Source organism: Thalia democratica, unplaced genomic scaffold (genome assembly GCF_965202585.1).
Source record: "Thalia democratica unplaced genomic scaffold, ktThaDemo2.hap1.1 HAP1_SCAFFOLD_1731, whole genome shotgun sequence".
Classification (NCBI taxonomy): domain Eukaryota; kingdom Metazoa; phylum Chordata; class Thaliacea; order Salpida; family Salpidae; genus Thalia; species Thalia democratica.
The window spans coordinates 759-23,428 of NW_028140549.1; the positions used below are offsets into that span (position 1 = coordinate 759).

The 22,670-nt window shown below is 26.9% G+C and overlaps 1 protein-coding gene across 1 annotated transcript; it reads left to right on the forward strand.

Annotated features, from left to right (window-relative positions):
• The first annotated feature begins 487 nt into the window (after positions 1–487).
• On the forward strand, positions 488–17,696 carry LOC145848824 (splicing regulator ARVCF-like). The gene is made up of 18 exons (XM_082954059.1): positions 488–726; positions 3,306–3,440; positions 4,547–4,614; positions 5,030–5,095; positions 5,337–5,516; positions 7,000–7,089; positions 8,096–8,203; positions 9,661–9,806; positions 10,138–10,332; positions 11,031–11,205; positions 12,394–12,514; positions 13,536–13,689; positions 14,962–15,146; positions 15,364–15,514; positions 15,783–15,975; positions 16,146–16,301; positions 16,422–16,521; positions 16,700–17,696. The coding sequence occupies exons 1-18, from the start codon at positions 514–516 to the stop codon at positions 16,754–16,756; spliced, it is 2,493 nt and encodes an 830-aa protein (XP_082810185.1). The 5' UTR covers positions 488–513; the 3' UTR covers positions 16,757–17,696.
• Positions 17,697–22,670: the final 4,974 nt, after the last annotated feature.

A 22,670-nucleotide genomic window follows, 5' to 3' on the forward strand; every position in this document is an offset into this window, starting at 1 on the left:
AGCTTGAAACTGTAGAATGATTTGGACTGTTTTAAATTTTTAAATTCAAAAAAATATTCAAGCTTTTTAAAAACACAGCTAGTTTTGATTTTAATAAAATTTGACTTAATGAATGATATTTTTTTTTTTTTTTAAATAGTTATATTTAACAAAAAAACATTAATGCTCAAATATAAACTTTTCATTTGTATTACTACTTTTAAATAGTTTCTTCTTAACAACTTGTAAACTTAACCCATAAACCTAATTTACTTAGGCTTGCAAATTCTTAAATAGAAAGATTAAGTTATTTGGTCTAAAAAATTACTAATAATATGTGTTCAAGTTATACATATATTTTATATTAATTTAAATTACTCTGTTTAGAACTTAATGCATAAAGCATCAAGTTTGAAATAACTGTCAATAAATGTTTTTTTATCTAATATATGCTTAAGTTATATGAGTTTTCATACATAATTATTAAGTTAAAATTTTGTACAGCATTAAATGTTGCTCATGAGCTAAGTATAGATGGCAACATCATTATCACACAATACATCATCAAGTTATCACAAAAACACATTAGAAGGCGCAGAAAGTGACTCAGTTGGCAGCTCATTATCCTCAACAGTTGGATCTTCATCTAACCTTTTAGAATCTGTGCACGAACAAGAATTACAATTTTCTAAACTAGCAAAAGAAATTGAAGAAGAAAAACGACTTGTCAAACAGCAGCTTGATATGGTACACTGTTCTTTTTTTTACTTTAAATGTAATTATAGTCTTAACAACTCATCTTACATACTTTAAAATTTGAGTCTTTTTAGATAGTAATGTTTCTTATTGATAGTTGTGTTTTTAAAAATATTAGTTATACATCACAACATATTTAAAAAAAAAATTTCTCAAAACTATTTTTATTTTAAAGCTTTGAAAATATTTTTATGATGGTAATTACATTATGATTTTAAGTATTATTTTGCAGTATAACTTGTGGTTTATTTACCTTTTGAGCTTGTATTTGTTTCCAAACTGTTGTTCGTTAAAATGATTTTATTCATTATTCCCTAAGGCACACGTTTAATTATAAAGTAAAATATATTATAAAAAATATAGTATTTCTATTTAATACAGGGTTACCAAAAAATCTCAAAACCTGGAATTTTAAACAATTTTTACATGTTTTAAGTAGTAAAATTTCGATTTGACACAAAAAATGTATCCTATAGATATAAAATTTTTGTCATCATCAAAGTTTTTATTATTAAAAAACACATTTAGTGTAGCTTTACAGTATCTTTTCAATGTTTTTTTACTATTTAAGACAGTTTTTTACCTTAAACATAACTTTAAGCTAAAAATAGACCTAAAAATGTGTACTTTTAAAAACCTGGAGGAAAATTTTGAAAACTTGGAGAAAATTTGCTAAACAAATTTGGCAACCCTGTTAATAAAACAAATTAATACATAGTAGGACTATTTAAAATTTATTGTCATTAGATTTACTATTACTAATTTTGTTTATTATTTTATATTTTGAGAAAAAAAAAATATTAGATAGACTATTTATTACTAAGTTTATTTAGTATTACTTTTTATCAAAAAAAATGTTGTGGCTGTATTATCTCAGTATCTTTTAAATTGTAGTTGTATTTACCTAAAAATTCTTAGTGTTTTTCTTATTTTTGATACTGTTATTTGATTGTCACTCAACTTATTGACACTTGAAACTGTGTAGTGAGATATAGCTAGTAGAAAATAGTATGGGCTGGTTATTAATTTAGGCTTATTTACTTCTTTTTTTTTACATATTTAGAATTTCACCTTTTGGCAATGTACAAAATAGTCCTTTAGAATTTTAAACTTCTACTGAATTTTTAGACTAATATGCTTAAAAATCAAAGGTAACTACTATCAGTTTTAGCCACAAGTATAAGATGTTATATCTTATAAAGACACCATTATTATTTGTTACAAAATAATTGAGTTAGGCAATAGTATTTTTGTATTAGCTTTAAAAAAAATAATTAAATATATAAAATTAAATAAAGAAAAAAGCTATATTAAAATATAATTTTCAGTTGGGCAATATTATTTTTGTATTAGCTTAAAAAAAAAAATTGAATAAAGAAAAAATCTATATTAAAATATAATTTTCAATTTTGAAACTTTTGATGATCTTTAAATAAATTTATAAAACTATTTAAGTTAAGTTATTAAATTTTTGATACTTACCAAATTAAAAAACATAGTTAGTTACTTTTTTAGTGAATATAAACAATTGATTACCTAGTTTTGTAACATTTTCTAATTAATTTCACCAAATCTTCTTAGCTTCATAAATTGAAATGAAGTTTAATTTTTGTAGTTATGTTTTGATTGGTGTCCAAATTCCTTCAAAATTGCCTTTTTTTACTTAAGTAATACAGTCTTGTTAATCAGTCTAATTTGAAGTAATCTGAGATAAATTTCCTGTTTATTGCCTTATTACTTCCTCAATTACATACTTATTTGTCAATTAGATTTGTATTGTATTAATTAGTTATTTTAAAAATTCGAGTTTTAACTTTAAACTACTTATTACTTTTTAAAACTAAATAAGAATTTTAGCTTTAAAAAGTTGATATATTTTACTTTGTATATTAAGAAATAAGTTAAACTAAGTTATAAGAAACATTTACTACATTTATTTTAGTATACTTTATCGTTTTATAATCCATTGAAATGTTGAACTTAATATAATTGAATAGCTTTAGTCCATACTTTTAATTTATAAAAAAAATGTATTATAAAAATTAAGTTATTGTTGTATCAAATTAATTCAACCGTTTTTTAAAATAAATATAATTGTTAATTTAATTTTTTTAAGCGTGTGAATTTAAAATAATTAATAATTATTGTTGGAATATATACTTATAACTTATTTTATAATTTTATTTTAAGCATCACTAATAAAAAAAAAGTTTAGAGAATTAAAGTATGAATGTCTGTAGCTTGTTTAAAACTACACAGTACATATTAGTAGAAGCTATTTTTTTGTTATATAGAAAATATGAAACTTAATAGTAAATGTTTTATAAATAATTTATATGTGTCAAATGGTATTAAGGTATAAATAAATTTCTTGAAAAAACAGTTTTTATAAGTTTCTTTAGAACCAAATTCAAATGTTAACACAGTTAAATTAAGTTTTTAATAGTTGATTAAAACTTTTTTTTGACAATAACTCTGGTAAAACTGCAACTTTGTCTCTAGATACAATTACATTCAACAACATTACAAAATTACTGTTTAAGTCACATAATAGAAAAATATTTTCCTAGGATCAGAGATCATATTCAGGCGGATCAGACGGGTACCACCCGGATGTTTACGTCACTCACACTGAGGAGTACGGCGATCCGGAAGAAGAAACTTCTGTGCTCATCGACGAGGATGGCAACGAAAAAACTGTTAAGGTCCATTTTAGTTGTTGAATTTTTTTAATGCAGATTCTGCCGTGTTTGCTTAAAGTTATAATAAATTGTAAAGGTGTATATGTGATATTTAAATTAAAAAAAGGCTAAAATAAATGATTGTTTAGGTCAAACTAGGTTAGACTGTTTTGCTTGTTCAAATTAGTAAATACATTTACTTCTATATGTGCCATTTTTAGATTTGAAATTATCTTAATGTTTGTTTTATTTCCATTACCTTGCTGTTTTTTAGTTTGAAACTATTAATTGCCTTATCATTCAAACTAAAGTTTGAAATTTAAAAAAACATTTTTATATAGTTAAAATAACATTCATATAAATTTATTTAATTTACTACATAATCGTAGTAGAAAGTATCTATTTGTGTCAATAAAGTAACAATTTTTAAAGTTAATGATAAGTTGATTTGTGATAATTTTTTTATTACATCTTATTTTTAATAATAGATATCTAGCATAGTAATAAAAAATTCAATTATATCCAATATTTTTGCTTGAGTGAAGAACATTCATAAGTTTTGTGTTACGTTGATGAGTTTTGAGTGTGACGCATGGCTGATCATAGTATGATGAGAAACATTTCAAGCATGTTACTATTATTAGAAATATTAATTTCTCCATATGGAAGGCGTCTAAAGTGTTTGTATCAAGACTTGTTAGCAAAGTACTTGCCACTTGTTATCTATGCACATACGTCTGACCTTTCAAGTTTTATTGAACAAATATGCTCAAAGCATATATGAAAGCACTAGAACTTTATTGAGTTTTTGCAAAACTTTACATGCCTTTAAATTTCCAATGCTACTTGCATTTATTTTCTAAGCGAACTTAGTCTGTAAAAAAAAAACTTCAGTACAAGTTGAATTTAAGTTTTAAGTTTTCATATGCATCTACTCACTGATGTTTAAAAGTCAATCACTATTTCTATTAGTTCATAAACTTTCTATATTTGAGAGATATTTGTAGTAAATAGATAAAGCATAAAAGTATGAGCATATACTTTCTGCCTGTAATTTAAGTTTAATTATTGACATTTAAAAGTCTTTAAAATATACACAATTTAAATCAAAAGTAAAAAAAAAAATTTAGACAAGAACTGTAACAAAAACTGTGACAGAAAAAAGAGTTCATCATCAACAAATTCCTAAACATATGAGGTAAAATAACAAAAACAAATACTTTTTTTCTAAGGCTGAAGAAATCTGTTTAAAACATTAACTTCTTAGACTTTTTTTTTGTAATTAACATTTAAATAGTTTCTTTTTTTAAATATTTAATATAAAATAACTTATAAATATGAAAATTTTAAGTTTGTACTTTATAAAAAGTATTAGTTGTGTTTGATATGGATATAAACTTTGCTTTAAAATCTAGACTAAAACTAATTTCTTAGTAATGCAATATCAAAGATATTGTAAAACATATTTCTTAGGTAATTTTTTTTTTACAAGCTTATTTTTTTGATTAAGTAATTTTTAATACTGAGTTACTACTAAATATTATTTATCAAAAATCAATACTGATACATAAGCCTTTGGTGCATTTATTTTTATGTTTATATAACTTTTACAGTCCAAACGGAGGAGGAGATCATCCAGCAAACGGAATGACAGACAGAGATTCTCTCTTAAGGAGAAAGTTTGTTTTGTTCTTTTTACCATTAACATTACCTTGTTTTGAAATAATCAATTACAGTTGAATATATAAATAGTCAGGCTATTTAAATTAAAACGGGTAGTTTTTTTTTAGTTATATATTTTTTAAACTATATTTGTGTACTTTAAACAACAAAAAAAAAGTATTAGAAAATATATAAAAATAAAGGAATAAATATTTAAGAAGTTTTATCAGTTTTTCTAATAATTCTCAACAATTTAAGTTCGTCGAGCACTGCAAGCGGATCTTCGTACGGCGATAACCGAACACCTGTTCCTGAAGTTTCTTACGATGCCACTGACGGCTCGATGCCACCGTCTATCAGGGATTTTCCACGTGAGGAAGTCGTCAGGACGCCTGAAAAGTTCCATGCCGAAGAATACGGGTTGGGAGAAGATGATGCGTAAGTTTTTATTTCAAATTTTACTCAGATCACTGATAAAAGTAGGTAGAAGCAGCATTTTATTGAGGTACAGGAAAGATTTACTTAAGATATTTCTTTGCGAGTCTTATTAAAAAAATCTTTAAAAATTTTCATAAAAAATTAATATGTTGTGAAAAAAAAAAGCTGGCACAGTTTATTTACAAGTGAAAAAAAACCATAATTTAAGTTGTATTATAAAAATCTTAATCTTAATTTTTCTACGTTTTTGATTTTTAGCTATAGTACATGACGTAGCCATATCTTTTTCCTTTCGCAGAAAGTTACATCCTGAGTGGGTTGCTTTTTTTCATGGCGGGCTGCATCTAGCTCACTGGCCGTAGTTTGCCGACCCTTTGTTTGAACTTACAAAGTTTTTTGCTACTTACTAAAGTTTAAAAACATCCAGCATTTTATTTTTTATTAAAACATTAATCTTTTCTTTTTAGTGGTAGTCTTTTATTAATTTTTCTTAGGTTTTGAATATTGTTTTTTAGCAGCTCGAAGCTAACAAAAAAACAGTTTGATTTATGAACCTATAAAAACATTTTTACTTTAACCTTTAAAACTAAAAAAAATGGCCATTTTCTTTACAGTAGTATATAATAAAAAAGCCATTTGTAACAATATATAACTGCAAAAAAAGAGAGGTGTGACTGAGTTTTTGTCAAGTGTAAATATTTGTTGATGGATTTTATGGTGACGCATTTGCAATTGGTTGTGCGAATTTTCACTGAAACTGAAAATGGCTTCAATTTTAATTTTGAATGTTTATAAACTTTTAGGTTTTTTATTAATCAAATTAAAGTAAAGAAGCTTCCGTTTCTAAATTATAAATTAAGTCTTCACTTTTATTTTTCTATAAGTACCGTTTGAATTTAAATAAATAGTCTACTGTAACTTTGCGGCAAAGTTGCAACAGAACACTGTTTGGCAATTGTTTGTACAAAAGCCAGTCACGGCAATTATTTCGATTCTTCTAATAAACTTAGCGGAACAAATTGAAAGCAGTACAGGTACGAAAAAAAAAGTTTAAGAACAACGACAATTTTCGACAACAATGGCAATTTTCACTACACAAAAATTACATTAAACTAGCTGGGCACTTTAACACCGGTGAAAAAGAGCTGAATGTTTGGTTTCGCTGCAGAGCAGACTTGATCAGAGCGTTGCCTTTGTTTACCCTGCCGCGCGCCTTCTTCTCTTCGCAGTTTCCATTCACAGCTCGTTTCGAACCGCTCCTCTCTTTACTTTTGTTCAGAGCTTTTTTTGTAATGTCGCGCCTTTTAACGCGACCGTCGTTTTGTTCCAAATTAATTTTTTCAGAACTTTCATCTCGGCTGTTTGAAGCGCGCGTGACGAGCATAATTTTTTATCAAAAGTTTCTTATAAACTTTAATGTAGTTTTACTTGAACATTATAAATTGTCTTCAATATTTTTCTGCATAGTGAATATATTGAGCAGGGGCAGCGATTACGGCGGAGAAGACAATGATTACGGTTTGGACGCCAACGAAAAACCAGACAGCGTCACTTCAGATGAAAGCGGAGAAAAGTAAGTTTTATATCATGTTTTTTACTGACTACTAAGCAATATATATTTATTATTTATTTTTTTAATTATTGCCGTCGTTCTTACGTGCAGCATTGTACAAGCTGTTGTTACGTCATAATTGTCACTGCAAGTTGGGTGAGTGGCACTTGAAAATCGCAAAAACAAGTTCTTGTTCGACAGTCGTTTAGCTGTTTTTTTTTTTGATTTATACTGTTAAAGTATTTTGAAGTTTTTTTTTTCAAAGAATTTTTTTTAAGATGTATAATGGCTATAATAGTTATATTATTCTATGTGTCTTTAAAGTTTGTTAATTAAACTGTTAAGTAGTTATTGTAAGTTAATTGACTTGGTATTGTAATTCAATTAAGTTCTTGTTAAGCGCTCAAACGAAGGTCCTTCGGGAAATTTGCATACTTATGTTATTGTTTCTCTTAAACAGGTACTTTTTTAATAGCTTTTGATTAAATCAAACTCTGTGTAATCTATTGTAAAAATAAAAACGTATCGATCTACATCAGAAATGCTGGATGAAAATATTGCAAGTTTTGATATTTTAAATAAACTTAAACACAATTAGCTTGTGTATATAAGATATCATAAATTGCTTTTTTGCTGTAGTAATGAGAATATAATTACTTCATATTATTTTTAAATAGATATAAAAAAAAATATTGATTTAACCCTGTTCTTTTTTTTATTTTTTATTTTTTTAATTTGACCTAATCTAATTGTAAATTACAACTACTTTTAGCATTACAGAACTAACACCTATACTTGTCTGTTATAACAGATACAAACATTGACTTTGGTGTTCAAAAAATATAAATGTTAATTAGTACTGAATTTCTAAAATTACAAAATTCCCCTTGTTTCTTCGCAGTTTAATATAAGTAGTTTTGTAGAGTATTGCCTACCTAATCTCTCTAGGACTCCTTTTTATTTTACTAATAACGTATAACTAATTTAAATATGGTTTTACTGTTAATCAATGAACTTCACCATTCAGATATTCGAGTGATTCGAGCGAAGAAGCGAACAATCTTCCGATTGCAGCTCCACGGGGAAGCGCGCCTCTTGCGCAAGTCGAAAGCGGAAGCCGCGCCACTCTTGACGGGTAACTTATATATATATATTATTTATATTTTCACAATTAAAAAATAATTTGTTGAAAAGCATTACCTAAGTTGAATTTAAATTAGCACATATCCCAATATATCATTAGGGTTTTAGAACCTAATTATTTTTTTTATATAATATTTTAAACTTTTTATAAATAATAAACTTATTTTGAATATTCAATGCAGATTTATTTGTTTTATTTTATTAACTAACTACCAAGTAAAGTTTAAAACTGTAGTTTAAGCTAACACATAATAAAGCATAGTACACTATTTTATTATGTTAGTAAATTATTTCTATTGGGTTACAAAAATGTAATTTTATAACTATTTATAACTATTATTTATTATGTCTCATTTTTAGATAGAATATTGTTGTTTAGAAATAATACTGAAAAATAAAAAGTTTTTGCCATAAGTACTTTACATGAACAAAATTAGTAATGATAAAACAATGCAGTTCTGTATGTTTATGTAAAAGTTATACATCAAAACATTTTAAAATGATTTGTAATCTCTACAGAATTTTTAAATGCATGTTTATGGCGTTTATTTTGTGATCTGATAAACATTTCTTAAAGATTTACCAATTAGTTTTACAACTGTTTTTATAATTATCATGATTTGATATATTAATATGCAGTTTGCCACCTTTTAATTAAAGTTATTTGTTAGCATAGTTGTTTTTTCTTGATGATTCCATCAACACTGTTAGTTAAAAACTATTAGTATTAAGGGCATAGGATATAAAACACTTTTTTTACAATTTGGTCTTATTTTATATAGTTTTTACTAAGCTACAAGATGCTTTTTACAGATTTTGAAATTCAAATTTTTTTTTGAGATATAGCCGGTCAAAGTCGGAGGCAACAATAGGTTCCTTATGGGAGGCGCAAACTGAAACGGCGAAAATAGACTATTTCACTAAAAATCTATCTTCTTCTACGTTTTTTAGAATATTTACTTCAAAATTTTAGAAAGTGTTTTTTGATATAATTAGAAAGTTCTGTCGGAAAAATTTTTAACAAAATTAAAAAATATAAGTTTTATTTAAAAAGTAAACAAAAAAAACATTTTTTCTGTTATAATATTTATATGTTTAAATTTTGTTCCGACAGAATTTCCTAAATATTGCAAGGAACATTTCCTGAAAATTTGAGGTAGTTATCTCAAAAAACGTAGGAGAAGATAGATTTTTAGTGATTTTAAGTTATTCGCCGTTTTAGTTTGCGCATTCAAAACTATTTTGAATTTTTTAAATCTGTAAGAAGCATCATGTAGCTTAGTAAAAACTATATAAAATAAGATCAAATTGTGAAAAAAGTGTTTAAAACCCCTTTGTCCTTAACAGCTCAAAAACCAATTAAGAATATTATGTATCTATTCTGACAGAAGTTATGATCAACTCTTGTGCATATTAAATTTTTTTACAATATGATCATAATTTACACAGTTTGGGAGGTTGGAAGACGCCGACGTTGGAGGAAGTGATCAGGATGTTGTCTTACAACGTTCCGGTGGTGCAACTGAACGCCGCCGCGTACGTTCAGCACCTCACCTTCAACAACGAGTCGCTCAAAAAACAAGTCAAAGACCTCCGTTAGTTGTGTTACGTAAAATAAGGATTGAGATAAATATATTTAATTTACAGTCAGCAATTTTTCAGTCTTAAAGTAAAAAATAGAGTTATTTTATGATATTTAGCAAAACTGAATTACATTATTTTGTTAAAATTTTATTTCAAAGTGTGTTTATAAATAACTTAATTAAATTAACACGTTTTGTTAGTTTTGAATTAAAAAAACTAAGTACGTATAGGATACTTTTGCGAAACTGACATGCTTAATGTTTATTTCTGAAAAGTTTTATTTTATTATATATTCAAAAACCACTTTTTTTTTACTGTTATTATTTTTTTTTTTAATATAAGGTGGAATACCGCCACTGGTCAGGTTGCTCGATCACCCGGACGAGCAGATTCAGTTGCACGCTTGCGGCGCCCTGCGCAACATTTCGTACGGAGAAGACGCCAACAAGATCGCCATCAAGAAGTGCGAGGGAGTGCCCGCCATCTGCAGACTGGTTAGAAGCTCCGAGAACAACTCCATCAGGGAACAAGCTACGGGTTGGTTTTTCGTTTTTTAAAAGCGTTTTTTTTTGATTTGGAAGTTTAATAACCATACGTTTATCATAGTATTTAGTTGTAAGGTCTGTTTTTTGGTATATTTGTTGTTTTGTTTTTGAAAAAGATTTATTCTGTTTTTTTCGTTTAAATATCCAATAGTCTTGTGAGAACACTAATTGGTCATAAGTTCTTCATAGTATTTACTTGTAAGTTCTTATTTCAATATGTTTTACAATGTTAAAAAATTAGAAACAGTTGAGTTTAAAAAAACAATAAAAAAGATATTTTTCTAAACTTTTAAGTAATAAACTTTAATTGTTGATCTTTTTTTATGATACTATAATTTTAAAATATTACTTTGAGATACTTTGTAAATATAATTTAAGTGCAATTTTATTGTATTAAGATTTAGTCCTATTCATAGTCTAATGTTTATTATGGCGATTTAAACTAGAAGTTGAGTAACACTTTTTTACAGTAGTTTTTATATAGATATGTCTTTATACTTAAACTTTTTTCTAAAAAGTCTTGTAATTGATGTCTAAGTCTTGAAACAAAGTATACAAAATAAAACCAGAAGCTATATTAGACCATAGACATTTTATTATACTGTGTAAATACATAATATTTTGTATTTTTATGAAATAATACTTAACATTGTAATAAATTAATTTCAAACATTTTTCAAATAACGATAGGAACCTTATGGAATCTATCAGCTCACCGCGATTTGAAAGGTCAACTGTTGGAATTGGGATTAGAACCTCTCGTCAACCTTGTAATAATTCCTTATGCTGAATCAATCAGTGCTAGCGGAAAAACACAACACATAGACATGCTCGATTTATTCACTAATGGATGTGGTGTTATTAGGTAAAACATTATTTTTTTAGATGATTTCAGTCAAAAAAGAACTGTTATTGGCATAAATTATTTCGTATATTCTATTAGAAAAAACTATTTTGTAAGTTTTTTATCATTAAAGGTGTTATATGCAGAAAGACAAAATAATTTTAGTTAATACTTCAAACAATTAAAAAAGTTAAATATATAGTGTATTTTGTAACAATCCAACATACTTCGAAAAACAGTTATTGAGCTATTGGTTGTTGGCATGTGAATAAAATTTAGTATAACATTAGTCAATCAGTACACATTACAATAGTTAGCTAGTGATCTTTAAATCTCTTTTTTAGACTAATTTATAGAAAGTTTATTGAAACATTGAAATTTATTATATGTTTATTGGACGATATAGGGATTAACAAAACTTGCCTATATGTTGAAAAAAAAATTCTTTAGTAATATATAGGTTTTGTAAGCTGTTGTAGTTATTAGTAGAAAACTAGTTCTAAATTTTCATAGTTTATGTCCTTTATCGTTTACTCTTTGATTTTTAATTAGTGTAAATATATTATTAGGATGTTAATAAAATTTCAAATTTTATTGTAAATTTCAAAATTTAGTACAAAGCTACTAGCAGTGATAGATGTTTGATAACTTTATTAGCAAATATAAGATGCAAGTGTTTTGAGACAGGTAAACAGTATTTATAGTTTTTAGCATCAGCTACGTATTCTTTTGTGAGTTATATTCACAACAATAGCTGAAATACATGAGCATTTAATAAGTTTTTCTACATGTTGACCTTATTGTTAAGTCTTTATTTTCTTACTTTGCGAATGAATGGCATTGTTATTACAACAACTTTTCCAAGTGCGCTAAAGTTTGCTTTAATTTTTAAAGTTTGTATTTTACATATAAAAAAAAGTGTGTAAATGGTATGCTTTTTCAACATCCATTTGTGTTTATTGTATTAGTGCTATTTATACTATTTAAGAACTGTAACTATATTTTAGGTAATTTATTTAGTAACTATTTTTATGATTTTTTTTTACTACGTTTATTAGTATATACACTTGAAAAATACTGATAAAAAGTAAATTAGTTAGTTATATTTCTTCAAATGCTATGTATCACATCTCATAGATAATATAATTCTAATGAAGTTTTCAGTTTGGACGTTTTATTTACAAATCTAATAAACAAAAAAATTAACAGAAATTTGAGTTCCACGGCAAGTTCTGAATGTAGAAAGCGACTGAGGGAATGTCCAGAGCTGGTTAGAAGCCTGATGAATGTCGTGCAAGCCAACACTAAAACTGGCATGGTCCTTAATAAGGTGAAATGATAATTTTATTTTAAATTCAATGTAGTTTTATTAGATTGGTGTTGATCTGATGTAAAAAGTTGTATGCTTTATTAGTTTATTATTATTGATTTTTTTTTATGTTTTATATGAAAATATAAATATTTATATAGCAATAACCAATAATTTTGAACTAACAAATTTTATTTTAAATTCAATCTAGTTTTATTAGATTGGTGTTGATCTGATGTAAAAAGTTGTATGCTTTATTAGTTTATTATTATTGATATTTTTTTTTATGTTTAATATAAAAATATAAATATTTATATAGAAATAACAAACAATTTTGAACTAACAAATTTTATTTTTTCATAAAATAAAATAACTATTTGTTTTCATAGCTTCGCATAGATAAGTGAAGTTTATTTTAGGTAATTGCGCTCTCGATAAATTAAAAGTATATGATTACATAAAATTGGCGATTTAATAAAATACTTAAACTGAGTTTTACTTGTTTTTTTTTCATAGACTAAACTAACCCATGGTTTTTCATAAAGTTTATAAATTACTTTTCACTGTACATTCTATTTATATAAAAAAGTTTATAAAAAAAAAAAAAAAACATATGTTTCATGCGAAATAATCCCTTTTAAGTGGACTCACTGAATTTTTATTTTTTTATTTTGTTTTGAATAATTTTATATACATATAACTTGTTTAAAAATACGAAATTAAAAACATATAAAACATATATTTTTGCAGTTTATTGCTACAATTGTCAGGTATTTGAATTATAAATTAACTCTGCAGTTCATGAATAAACAAATTAAAAACATTATGACGTAATTTTGAATTGTCTAGGGCGTGTTTATGCCTAAAATCTTACTTCGTTCCAAACTAATTGATTGTAGCAATATTCTACATGAAAAATTTGTTCCCTTTTTTTTTTTTTGAATTTTGCATTTAAAAATAAGATAATTAAAAGCGCTTCCAAGTGGGTTCAATCAAACTTGATTCTATTTGATTATATATGCATTATTTGTATAACTGACAGTCGACGGAGAACAGTGTTTGCGTGTTGAGAAATTTGACGTTCAAGCTTCAGAACGAAACCGACAACTGGCACGACCTGTACATGCTGGAAGCAGCGCAGCAGGAACCTCAGCAGGATACAGGGTTCCTCTGCTTCAACAAGTCAAAACCTAAAAGTTTGTTTTTTGCTGTTGATAACTACAACATCATAGGCTTAATAAAATAGGAAAGGGTTTAATTTTAGCTCTGATGTTTTATTGTCTTAAGAACTATGCTGGAAAATAAAAGTTGGGTAGTTGGTGTTTAGAATGACGAATTGGTGTTTTAATGTTCATTTGATTTAAAACAAAGTAGTCTCATGTTAAATAGTTACATATTCAGAAACAAGTTATTGTTAGAGACAAAAGATTTAATTATCGATAATTGCTCTTATTCAAATTAAGCTTGTCAAGTACACTTGTAAATGAAGCTGTGAATAAACATTAACATTGATGCTTGTATAGGTTTATAGTCAATCCTTTCTCGATATGTATCAAATTATGATTTATTTGTTAATCATAGGGGTGCTTGCTGTGACAAAAATAGTTTTAAAGTTTATATAAAAATCTAAATTTGTTTTAATGTTAAATATTAATTTGTGGTATTGCAACAAATATTTGTTTTTGTAATGAGAAAACTAAAACTACTCCAAACAAGGTTGTATCTAAATTTGTTTTAGTTATTTTTTAGTGTTAGTTCTTGATTGTGTTAATAAATAATAGTGGTAATTTTGGATATTTTAACAACATTAAAAAATAATAAACTTTCTACAAATAAGTTTTTAATTTTAATGAAAAATAGTTCATGCTATATAAACATCACTAAAATTTGTCATTTTAAATTTGAAATAAATACAACAATAAAAGAGAAAGTGTGAAAACAAAGCTTTCTCAACACTCGAAGAATATTCTTACCGTATTTGGACTTGCGCGACTTTCAGAGATTTTATAGCGGCAATTTAATGTTTATTTATTTCTCACTTCAGTTGTTTAAGCTTGTGACAAAGCTTGTGACCATTTAGAAATATATATTTTTTCGGTTTAATAGATATTTCACGTGAAAATGTTACTTTTTTTTTCTGTTTCAAAGTTTTCATAGTTTGTAAAAAAAATGTTTTTTATGCAACAATAGCTTTAAAAGTATTTAAACATAGTCTCGTACTTTATGACTATATATTAGACTGTTTTTCTTTATTTGTATATAATGCAGTAAAAGTTTTAGAAGTATTATTAGTATCGAGTATCTATTAAGTTTTACTTAATGATATTTTTTTCTTGATCTCAAATTCTAAAAACAAAACTTTCAAAACATTTTTTTACGAGCTTAAGCTTATATATGGATGTTAACCAAACTGTACGTTTTAAAAATTCACCTGGTATTCTAGCAACAATTTATGTTTTTCTTAACAGCGGTGCAACCAGATTACGGCGAGCAGCTTCCGGAGAACGACGCGTTGGCCGAAGGTGCCGCCGTTTTGTGGCAGCCCGAAGCCAGCCAGGCCTACTGCAAGTTACTAGCTGACTGCCAGGGTTCGCCCGACATCACCGAAGCGACGCTGGGCGCCATTCTCAATCTCACTTGCGGCGTTTGGAAGGTTTGTTATTTGCTGCTATTTGCTATCGTAAAGCGGTGAATTTTATTTGCAGATGTTTAAATTGTAAATGAACTTTAGTTAGCATTCCTTTCCAAGCCTAATAATTATAAACGTTACTATATTGTTTAAACTTCTGTACAGTATATAGTTTGTAATAGTATAGGTTAACATTTTTTTAAAGAAAACTCATCGATTTATATAAACTTTTTACAAACAGTGGGCGGTGTTTTCCCGTGCCATCATTCGCAAGGAGAAAGGTCTTCCCGACATCATAGACCGCATGAGAACCGACAACGACAGGATTGTGAGGAACGTGGCCATCTGTCTCACAAACCTCTCCCAGGACCTGAAAAACAAGGACCTCGTTGGTTGGTAAAAATTTTAACTTTCAATCTGGTTTTCCGAAGTTTTACTTTTTGTAGATGTTTACTTAAGTATAAAGTTTCAAAAAATTATATTATAAAATAAGGTTTAACACATTTAGAGGTTATCATAAAAGTAAATGAAATTAAAGGCATCAAGGCTTCCTTATATGTGTATTTATCTCCTCAAGCGCAAGTTGATAATTCCAATTGTTGCGCTTAAAACCAAAAGTACAAAAACATGCCAACAACCGCTCATTGTACAATTCCACAGGAAAGTTTGCGATGAAGGATCTCGTGTACAAACTGCCTGGAGGTACGGAAGGAGGCAGCGGGGTGCGGCACTCGGATCCGACAGTCATCGCCGTCCTCAACACCATCAGGGTTCTGGTGGACAAATGTGCCGACAACGTCAAGTACCTGCGCGAAAGTGCGGGCATTGAGCGGATCACCACCATTAATAAAAAGTTTGAATTTTTGTGAAGTATTTCACGTAATTTTATATTTTTCACATGTAAAGTTTGATGCAATACTAAATTTAAACAAAAAAAAGTAAATAAACAAAAAGAGAGATTATTTTTTCCCATTAAAATTTTATCCAGTTTTGTATTGAAATAAGAACAAACAATTTTTGCAGGGACAATTCGCCGTACCAAGCGAGAGTGGTGAAGGCGGCGGGTCAGGTGCTGCAGGCCGTGTGGGCCAACAAATCGACCCACAGCATGCTGAAGAAGGATGGTTGGAACAAGAACCACTTCGTTCCCACCGTTACCATGGAAACGTTGCCCAGAAGGTTGTTCAAATTCCATAATATTAGTCAAAGCTTTTACATTATAAAAATACTAAGAACGCATTTTTAAAACAAGTTTTGCTTTTTTTTTGTTGTTTTTAGCAAGATATACAACCCAAACAGGCAACCGCAAGGTGGCGGAATCGCTTCGCCGGCTCACTCCACCTACGGAGGGGGAAACACCATCGGCAGGAGGGGAGAAATGCCACCCGGGTACTCTACTGTTAGTTCGGTTGCAAAAAAAGACAAGTGTTTTTTGTATGGCAAAGTATTTACCTTTTGAGATTAACAAAACTTATTTAGTGAATGAGATATATTAAAAAAAAGCTTTATAAAATTAAAGGTTGATATGTCAAATATTTGTTAAAATGTATGACTTGTTAAACTTGTACTGATTTCAGCTGCCGCCAGCCAAATCGACGAAGAACAACGGAACGCACGCAGATTCGTGGGTGTAACTTCTCCTTACATATGTTCCACTTGAATGCGTGGAAGCCGAAGTGTTCGAACTTAAAAGTGCCTGCAAAAAAATTATTCACACCTTGCTTTTCAAAAAATGACCTTCATTCGACGCGTAAACATTTTCGGCCTTCGAATTCTTCCTCGCTTTAAACAAACCTGACGTTTTTTATTTCTCTTAACTACCGAGGCCTAGACTATTTCGTCGTATCCATTTGCAAGTGACCGTTTGTTGTTAATTTTTTTTTGAAACGAAAGCATTAAGCACAAAGTTCTGTTTGTTTTCCGTTTAATTGAAAACATAATAATCGTGTTTTTTTTGTTGTTAATTAATTCAATTATAATAAGTCATTTAATTTACGTTTTTTTTTTTTAAATAATGTTTGTTCATTTTTTAAATGTAAATAATGTTTGACGTTTGCGCGGTACTCGTCTAGCCAATTGAACCAATCAAAAATATCAGTATTTTGGTTGCTAAAGTTAACTTGTTTTCTGTACATTTCTTTCATTGAAACGTTGTTCATTTAAACTCTAACATTGTGGGCTCTGCAGTGTCAAACCAAAATGTCTTTGTTTACTGGTGCTTTGTTTTTGAACATCAGTTTGAAATGTAAAAGTATTAAAAATAACCGCTCTTTTAATTTTACTAAACCCTCGTTAATATTTTTAAACAAAAAAATAATTTATCAAGAATTTTTGAATATGAAAGCTTGGTGATGAGTTCAATCGATTATAAAGACAAGTATTTTGTATCATTTAAGTTATACTTAGCTGCGTATAGTATATGTGTAAAGTTAAGTTTTTTTTTTTAATTATTAGTTACGTATTAATTGTACAGGGATTTCCCAATTCATATAAATTCTTTTTAAATAAATTTTATAAGTATTTGAATTTTTGTTTTGTATACTTTGTTTTATTTTAATAAAACTTTACATCTAGTGATACTTTGTGTTTCTTCAACTTTGTATTTTCATCAATTTTAAATATGTAATTGCAGTTTACCATTGAGCTTAAATAAAGCTCTGTTTACTAGGTTGCTTTTGTAATTTGCAGTTTTGATTTCCATTTGATAAAATGTAACTCCATTTTAGAACAGCCTAGCGTAAAAGTTAGTACGAAAAATGCCAACAATGTTATGATTTACTAATAATCCACATTTTCAGACTTTCAAGACGCAACTTTATATACGGAGTAGCTTTTTGTATAGTCTAACTGGTTCAATAGTTTGATTTATATAGAGTTTCAGCGTTATTTATAGTTTTTTGATTTATAATCAAACCGGCTTACACCCAGTTACAAAACAATTATTATTCAATTAGTTTTGGATAAAACCGAGTTTTGCAAATCCGGTACATTATCTCTTTGAATCTTAAGTTTAAACTTTTATTGTTTAATTTGAACCAAAAAAAAAAGTACAGCAGTTTCATTGCTTTTTTTAGACTAACAACAGTGTTTTCAAAAAGTTTGAAGAATCTCTTGTTTTTCGTAAATTCATTATTAAGAATAGCTTTGAAAAAAACTTGGCAATGAAGCCATTTTAACAACCTAAATAATGAAAATAAAAAAAAGTTTTAATGCTTATCTAAAATAGTCTAACATTTTATTTTACTTATTTTATTAAAAATTGATTTTTATTAAAGTTTTCAACTATACTTTATTTAGCTATAAGACAAAGCATGTAAAGAAGGGGTGGGTATTGAAAACTGTAGCGCGTGACGTAACTTTAGCATGAAAAATCTTGTGGAAAATTAACGAAGTTTCACTTTTTGAAAACGAATATATAAAAGTATTTCTGTAAACTTTGTTATAACTGCACATTATTTCTTTTTGAATGATTATTTAAAAATAATTATTATTTTACACTTTTTAAAAGTTACGTGGTCTGCTAAAACTTCTTTTAAGGAGTCCGGGCCCCAAAATATTTTATCTGTCTCGCCTGCTGTAAACCCTTTATACAAAGGCTACCTACTAAATAATAAAAAAAAAACGGCTTTTAGTGATCGAAACAGCTTTATTATTAACTAAAATAATATTGGAATTATAAATTCAGAAGTATTTTTAAAGGTGGCAAAACATAATAAAAACCTGGAGTTTGATTTTTTAGGAGAAATAAAACAGCAGAACTACCCCAGTATGTTCAGTTCATTTGTTTTTTAATTAAAAGACTTTGTCGTAGTTCATTATTTAGATATTTTAGTCGTAAGGTTTTGCCGAGCACATAAGAAATTTGTAACTTATGTACTTACCGAAGACAAAACTTACCAAAGATAAAGAATATATATATATAATCGCTGTGGATGTTGTTATAAAGTGCTACTGACTGTATAAGAAATTGTTAAAACTTTTTGCATTGTAGTCTCACCATTTTATATTAAGTTAAATAGTAGATAACTTGAGTAATAAAAGTATTTTTGTTTAGTTTTTAAACCTTTCTCTACAACAAACTTTTGAGTAAGTTATAATTTTTGCAAACACATAAAAACTTCAAATTTAACTTAAGTACTAACTTACTACAATTTAAAGTGTTACAAAAAAATCTAAGACTTATAAACAACCATTTGACAAGAATTCGATGTAAAATTTATACAGATATAAGTAGAATTATAGATAAGTGATTGACTACCTTTAATATAACATTAAATACACTTTGTAGATGAACCTTACTAGTTGTCTGAACTTTAAGAAAGGTATCACACTTTTATAAAACAAAATATAGCTAAAAGTAATTTATTATACTGCTATAATGTGATATACACACTAATAAAAATTATTTAGATTGAATAATATCGTAAAAATGTATATAGTGTACACTATTTAATGAAAATGTTTATCATCACTATTTATAAAAAAAAAAAAGATAAAAAAAAAACGATAATACTTAGTTATTTATATATTTTGTAAATAGCAAAGTTTAGATATTTTAGAGCAACAAATTTGTTTTGCTATATATTTCTGTCGATAAATTAAAAATAAATTTAATGATAATATTTCAACTTTTTTTTTTTAAATCGAGGTAGTTAAAGAAAAATTGCTTAACTGCATCTGTATCTACTTAGTTTTATAAAAGAATTAGACACTAGTTTTTACAAATGAATAATTTACAAGTTTTTATTTTTAATCATTTAGCTGTAAACATCATTTAAAAAATTTGTGTATAGAGTTATAAAAACTTAATAAATATTTTTTGGTCTAAGTAAACTTAACAGTTAAAAAGATAACTAGCATAATATTTTTTTTTGAAATGTTATTACGCTTAAAAAGATAAGAGTGATATTTTTATTTTAAAGAGTATAGTGTATTAAGCCGGGTTAACAAGAACAAAATATTAAGTATTGCCATTAATCTATATTTAGCATTTTAGAATTTAATTTATGTAAGTAAAGCTTCAGACTAAATTTAACTTGTAAAATTATATTAGCTCTTCTAGACATAATGTACAAATGTTCCAATCTACAAAACTTTAAGTTTGTCAGGTATTTCTTTATAAAACAAAATAATGTCTGGATTTAAACTATGTTATAAAAAATTTAACGAAATTTTTAGTATTTTGTATGTGCTAAAACTTTTTTAAATGAATTCTACTTTAATTTTATGCGCTTTTACAGCGATTAAAAGTTAAAGTTTAAAAATAAAACATTAGTTTAGCATAGGCCTTTCAATAGAAATAGTTGTGACTAAGCGAGCTAAGAGTAACATCTCAGGCTGTAAAAGAAATCTGTGTTAAATTAGTTCTTACAAGTGTAGTCCTAGGTTTTAAATAATTTATAGTGAAACTTCTAACTTAAAATTCTATTAGTAAGTATGTTAAGATAAGTTTTATATAGGGTGTACTGATAATTTTATATTAGAAAACAACTGGTATTTCTCAACTTATCTTTTTGATAAAATGTTTGCTATTGAATTTTTCATCTGAATTTTAAAAAACAGGTAATTCATTAAGTCAGCTAAGCTTAAATCATGAATTAATTCTTAGGAAACAAAACAATTCCTGTAAAGAAGCCTGTACTTAAACGTATTTATGCAGAAAAAAAATAATAAGGTAATTCAACAGAAAGTATTCATTATGCTCGGTTCATTCTAAACAGGTAATTCTGGATCGTTGGCTATAATTTAAAATTTACTCATCAACTCTAGCCAGTTAAGACTTCTTCAGGCTATTTTAAAATTCTTAATTTAATTTTCTATGTAAAACTAGGGCTATATTGAATCTTCTATCATATCTCCTGCTAGTTTTAAATTGATATTTTTTTTCGGTATTTAAACTTGGTTAATAGTTTTTTTTTTATTCATTAACACTTACTACAAAAAAAACAAGTCTGTATTTTTTTCTTTTAAAGAATGGAACTATTCACGCAACATTATAAAAACCATTATGAAATGACTAATTATTATTAAAAAAGTTTATTATTTGTTAACTGTAGCTAAATTATTATTTGTTTACTTGATGACAAAAAGAGACGCTCAAAATAACCTGGTGCACGAAAAACCTTTCGGTTATCGGTTGTACACCACGGATACCTTTTACCGTTTTGTCTAGAACAGTTAATTAGTAAACTTTAATCAGAAAAATTTAGCAATTATTTAATTTCATCAAAACAGTTGTAATTATGAAAGTTAAAGGTATAAGTTTAGAATACAAAATTGAAAAAAATCTAAATAAAATAAGGCAACGTTTTCAAAGTAGTTTGTAAATATTTTGCGAGAAGTTAATCGAACAGTACTAATTTTTGATTGTATATTTGATTAAATTTTTAGTATTAAATTTTTAATTTCTGTCTAACAACTTATTGCAAATTTATTGCTAATTAAAAAAAATCTTGAAAAAACCTAGACACGCCCCTGGGCTAACTCGTGACTGTTTGAATTTTTTAACCCAATTTAAAAACTCGAGCTTTTGTTGAGCTTGGTAAAGAGTATTTTATTTGACACCTACTGCTAAAACCTAAACAAAATTCAGGCTGGCGTTTTTGCTTTAAAGAATGTAAAACTGTAGACATTGTTAGTTACACTTTTATTTGTTGAATTTAAAAGCTATGTTTTCTATTTCTTCATAGAGTAAAAACTGCTAGACTAATTTATATTTTTATTATCCTAACATGTCCAGAGTTTTATTGAACTTTTATCTGTGTTTATAAAACAAAACAAAACTATTAAACATTTAAATGAACTTTAATAAATATTTTTAATTTTTTTTAAGGTTTCAAACTAACGTTAAATAAAAATATTAAGTTCAGTTTTTCAATGAAAGCAATGCTTTTTATTGTCAAGTAAAGAGTTGAAAAAATGATATTTAATTTCTTCTTTGGAAACGTTCTGACATACACTTTTTAAAATTGTTTGTGATACAATGACTATAACTAAACCAAAACATCATCAAATTCTGTTGGAAGAGAAACATCTAAAAACGAAGGAACTCAGAGGCAAAACTGTTGAAGATCAATGCTTAGCAATCCGTAACAATAATGTTAAACCTATCAAAGATAGGTTTTTTGTACCGCTATCGAAGAGTAGTTGCTTTTGGGATAAAAAAGCTCTGAAAGATTTTAAAAACTTTACACTACTAGGTCTAATATTTTTTATTAACACATTTTTTTATAAAAAGTAGTTAAAAAACTACTTTAGTGTTTTCTATTTTTTTATATTACTAAGTTATAAAAAATGTTCTTAAAACTGTTATTTTGTCTATAATTGATTAATAATGTATAATAGTATAAAAAACAAAAAATTTTGAACTTTATAAACAAAAAACAAATTAAAGTTTATTGAAGAAAAATGTAAAACTTACATTGACTAGTTCATAGTACTTCTAAAAACTGTTTTAGGTACAACAAATAAAAAGTAAAACACTACTAAACTAAGTGCTGAAAATGGTATCACTTTGAATACAAAAACTAAATTATTTCAGATTTCGTT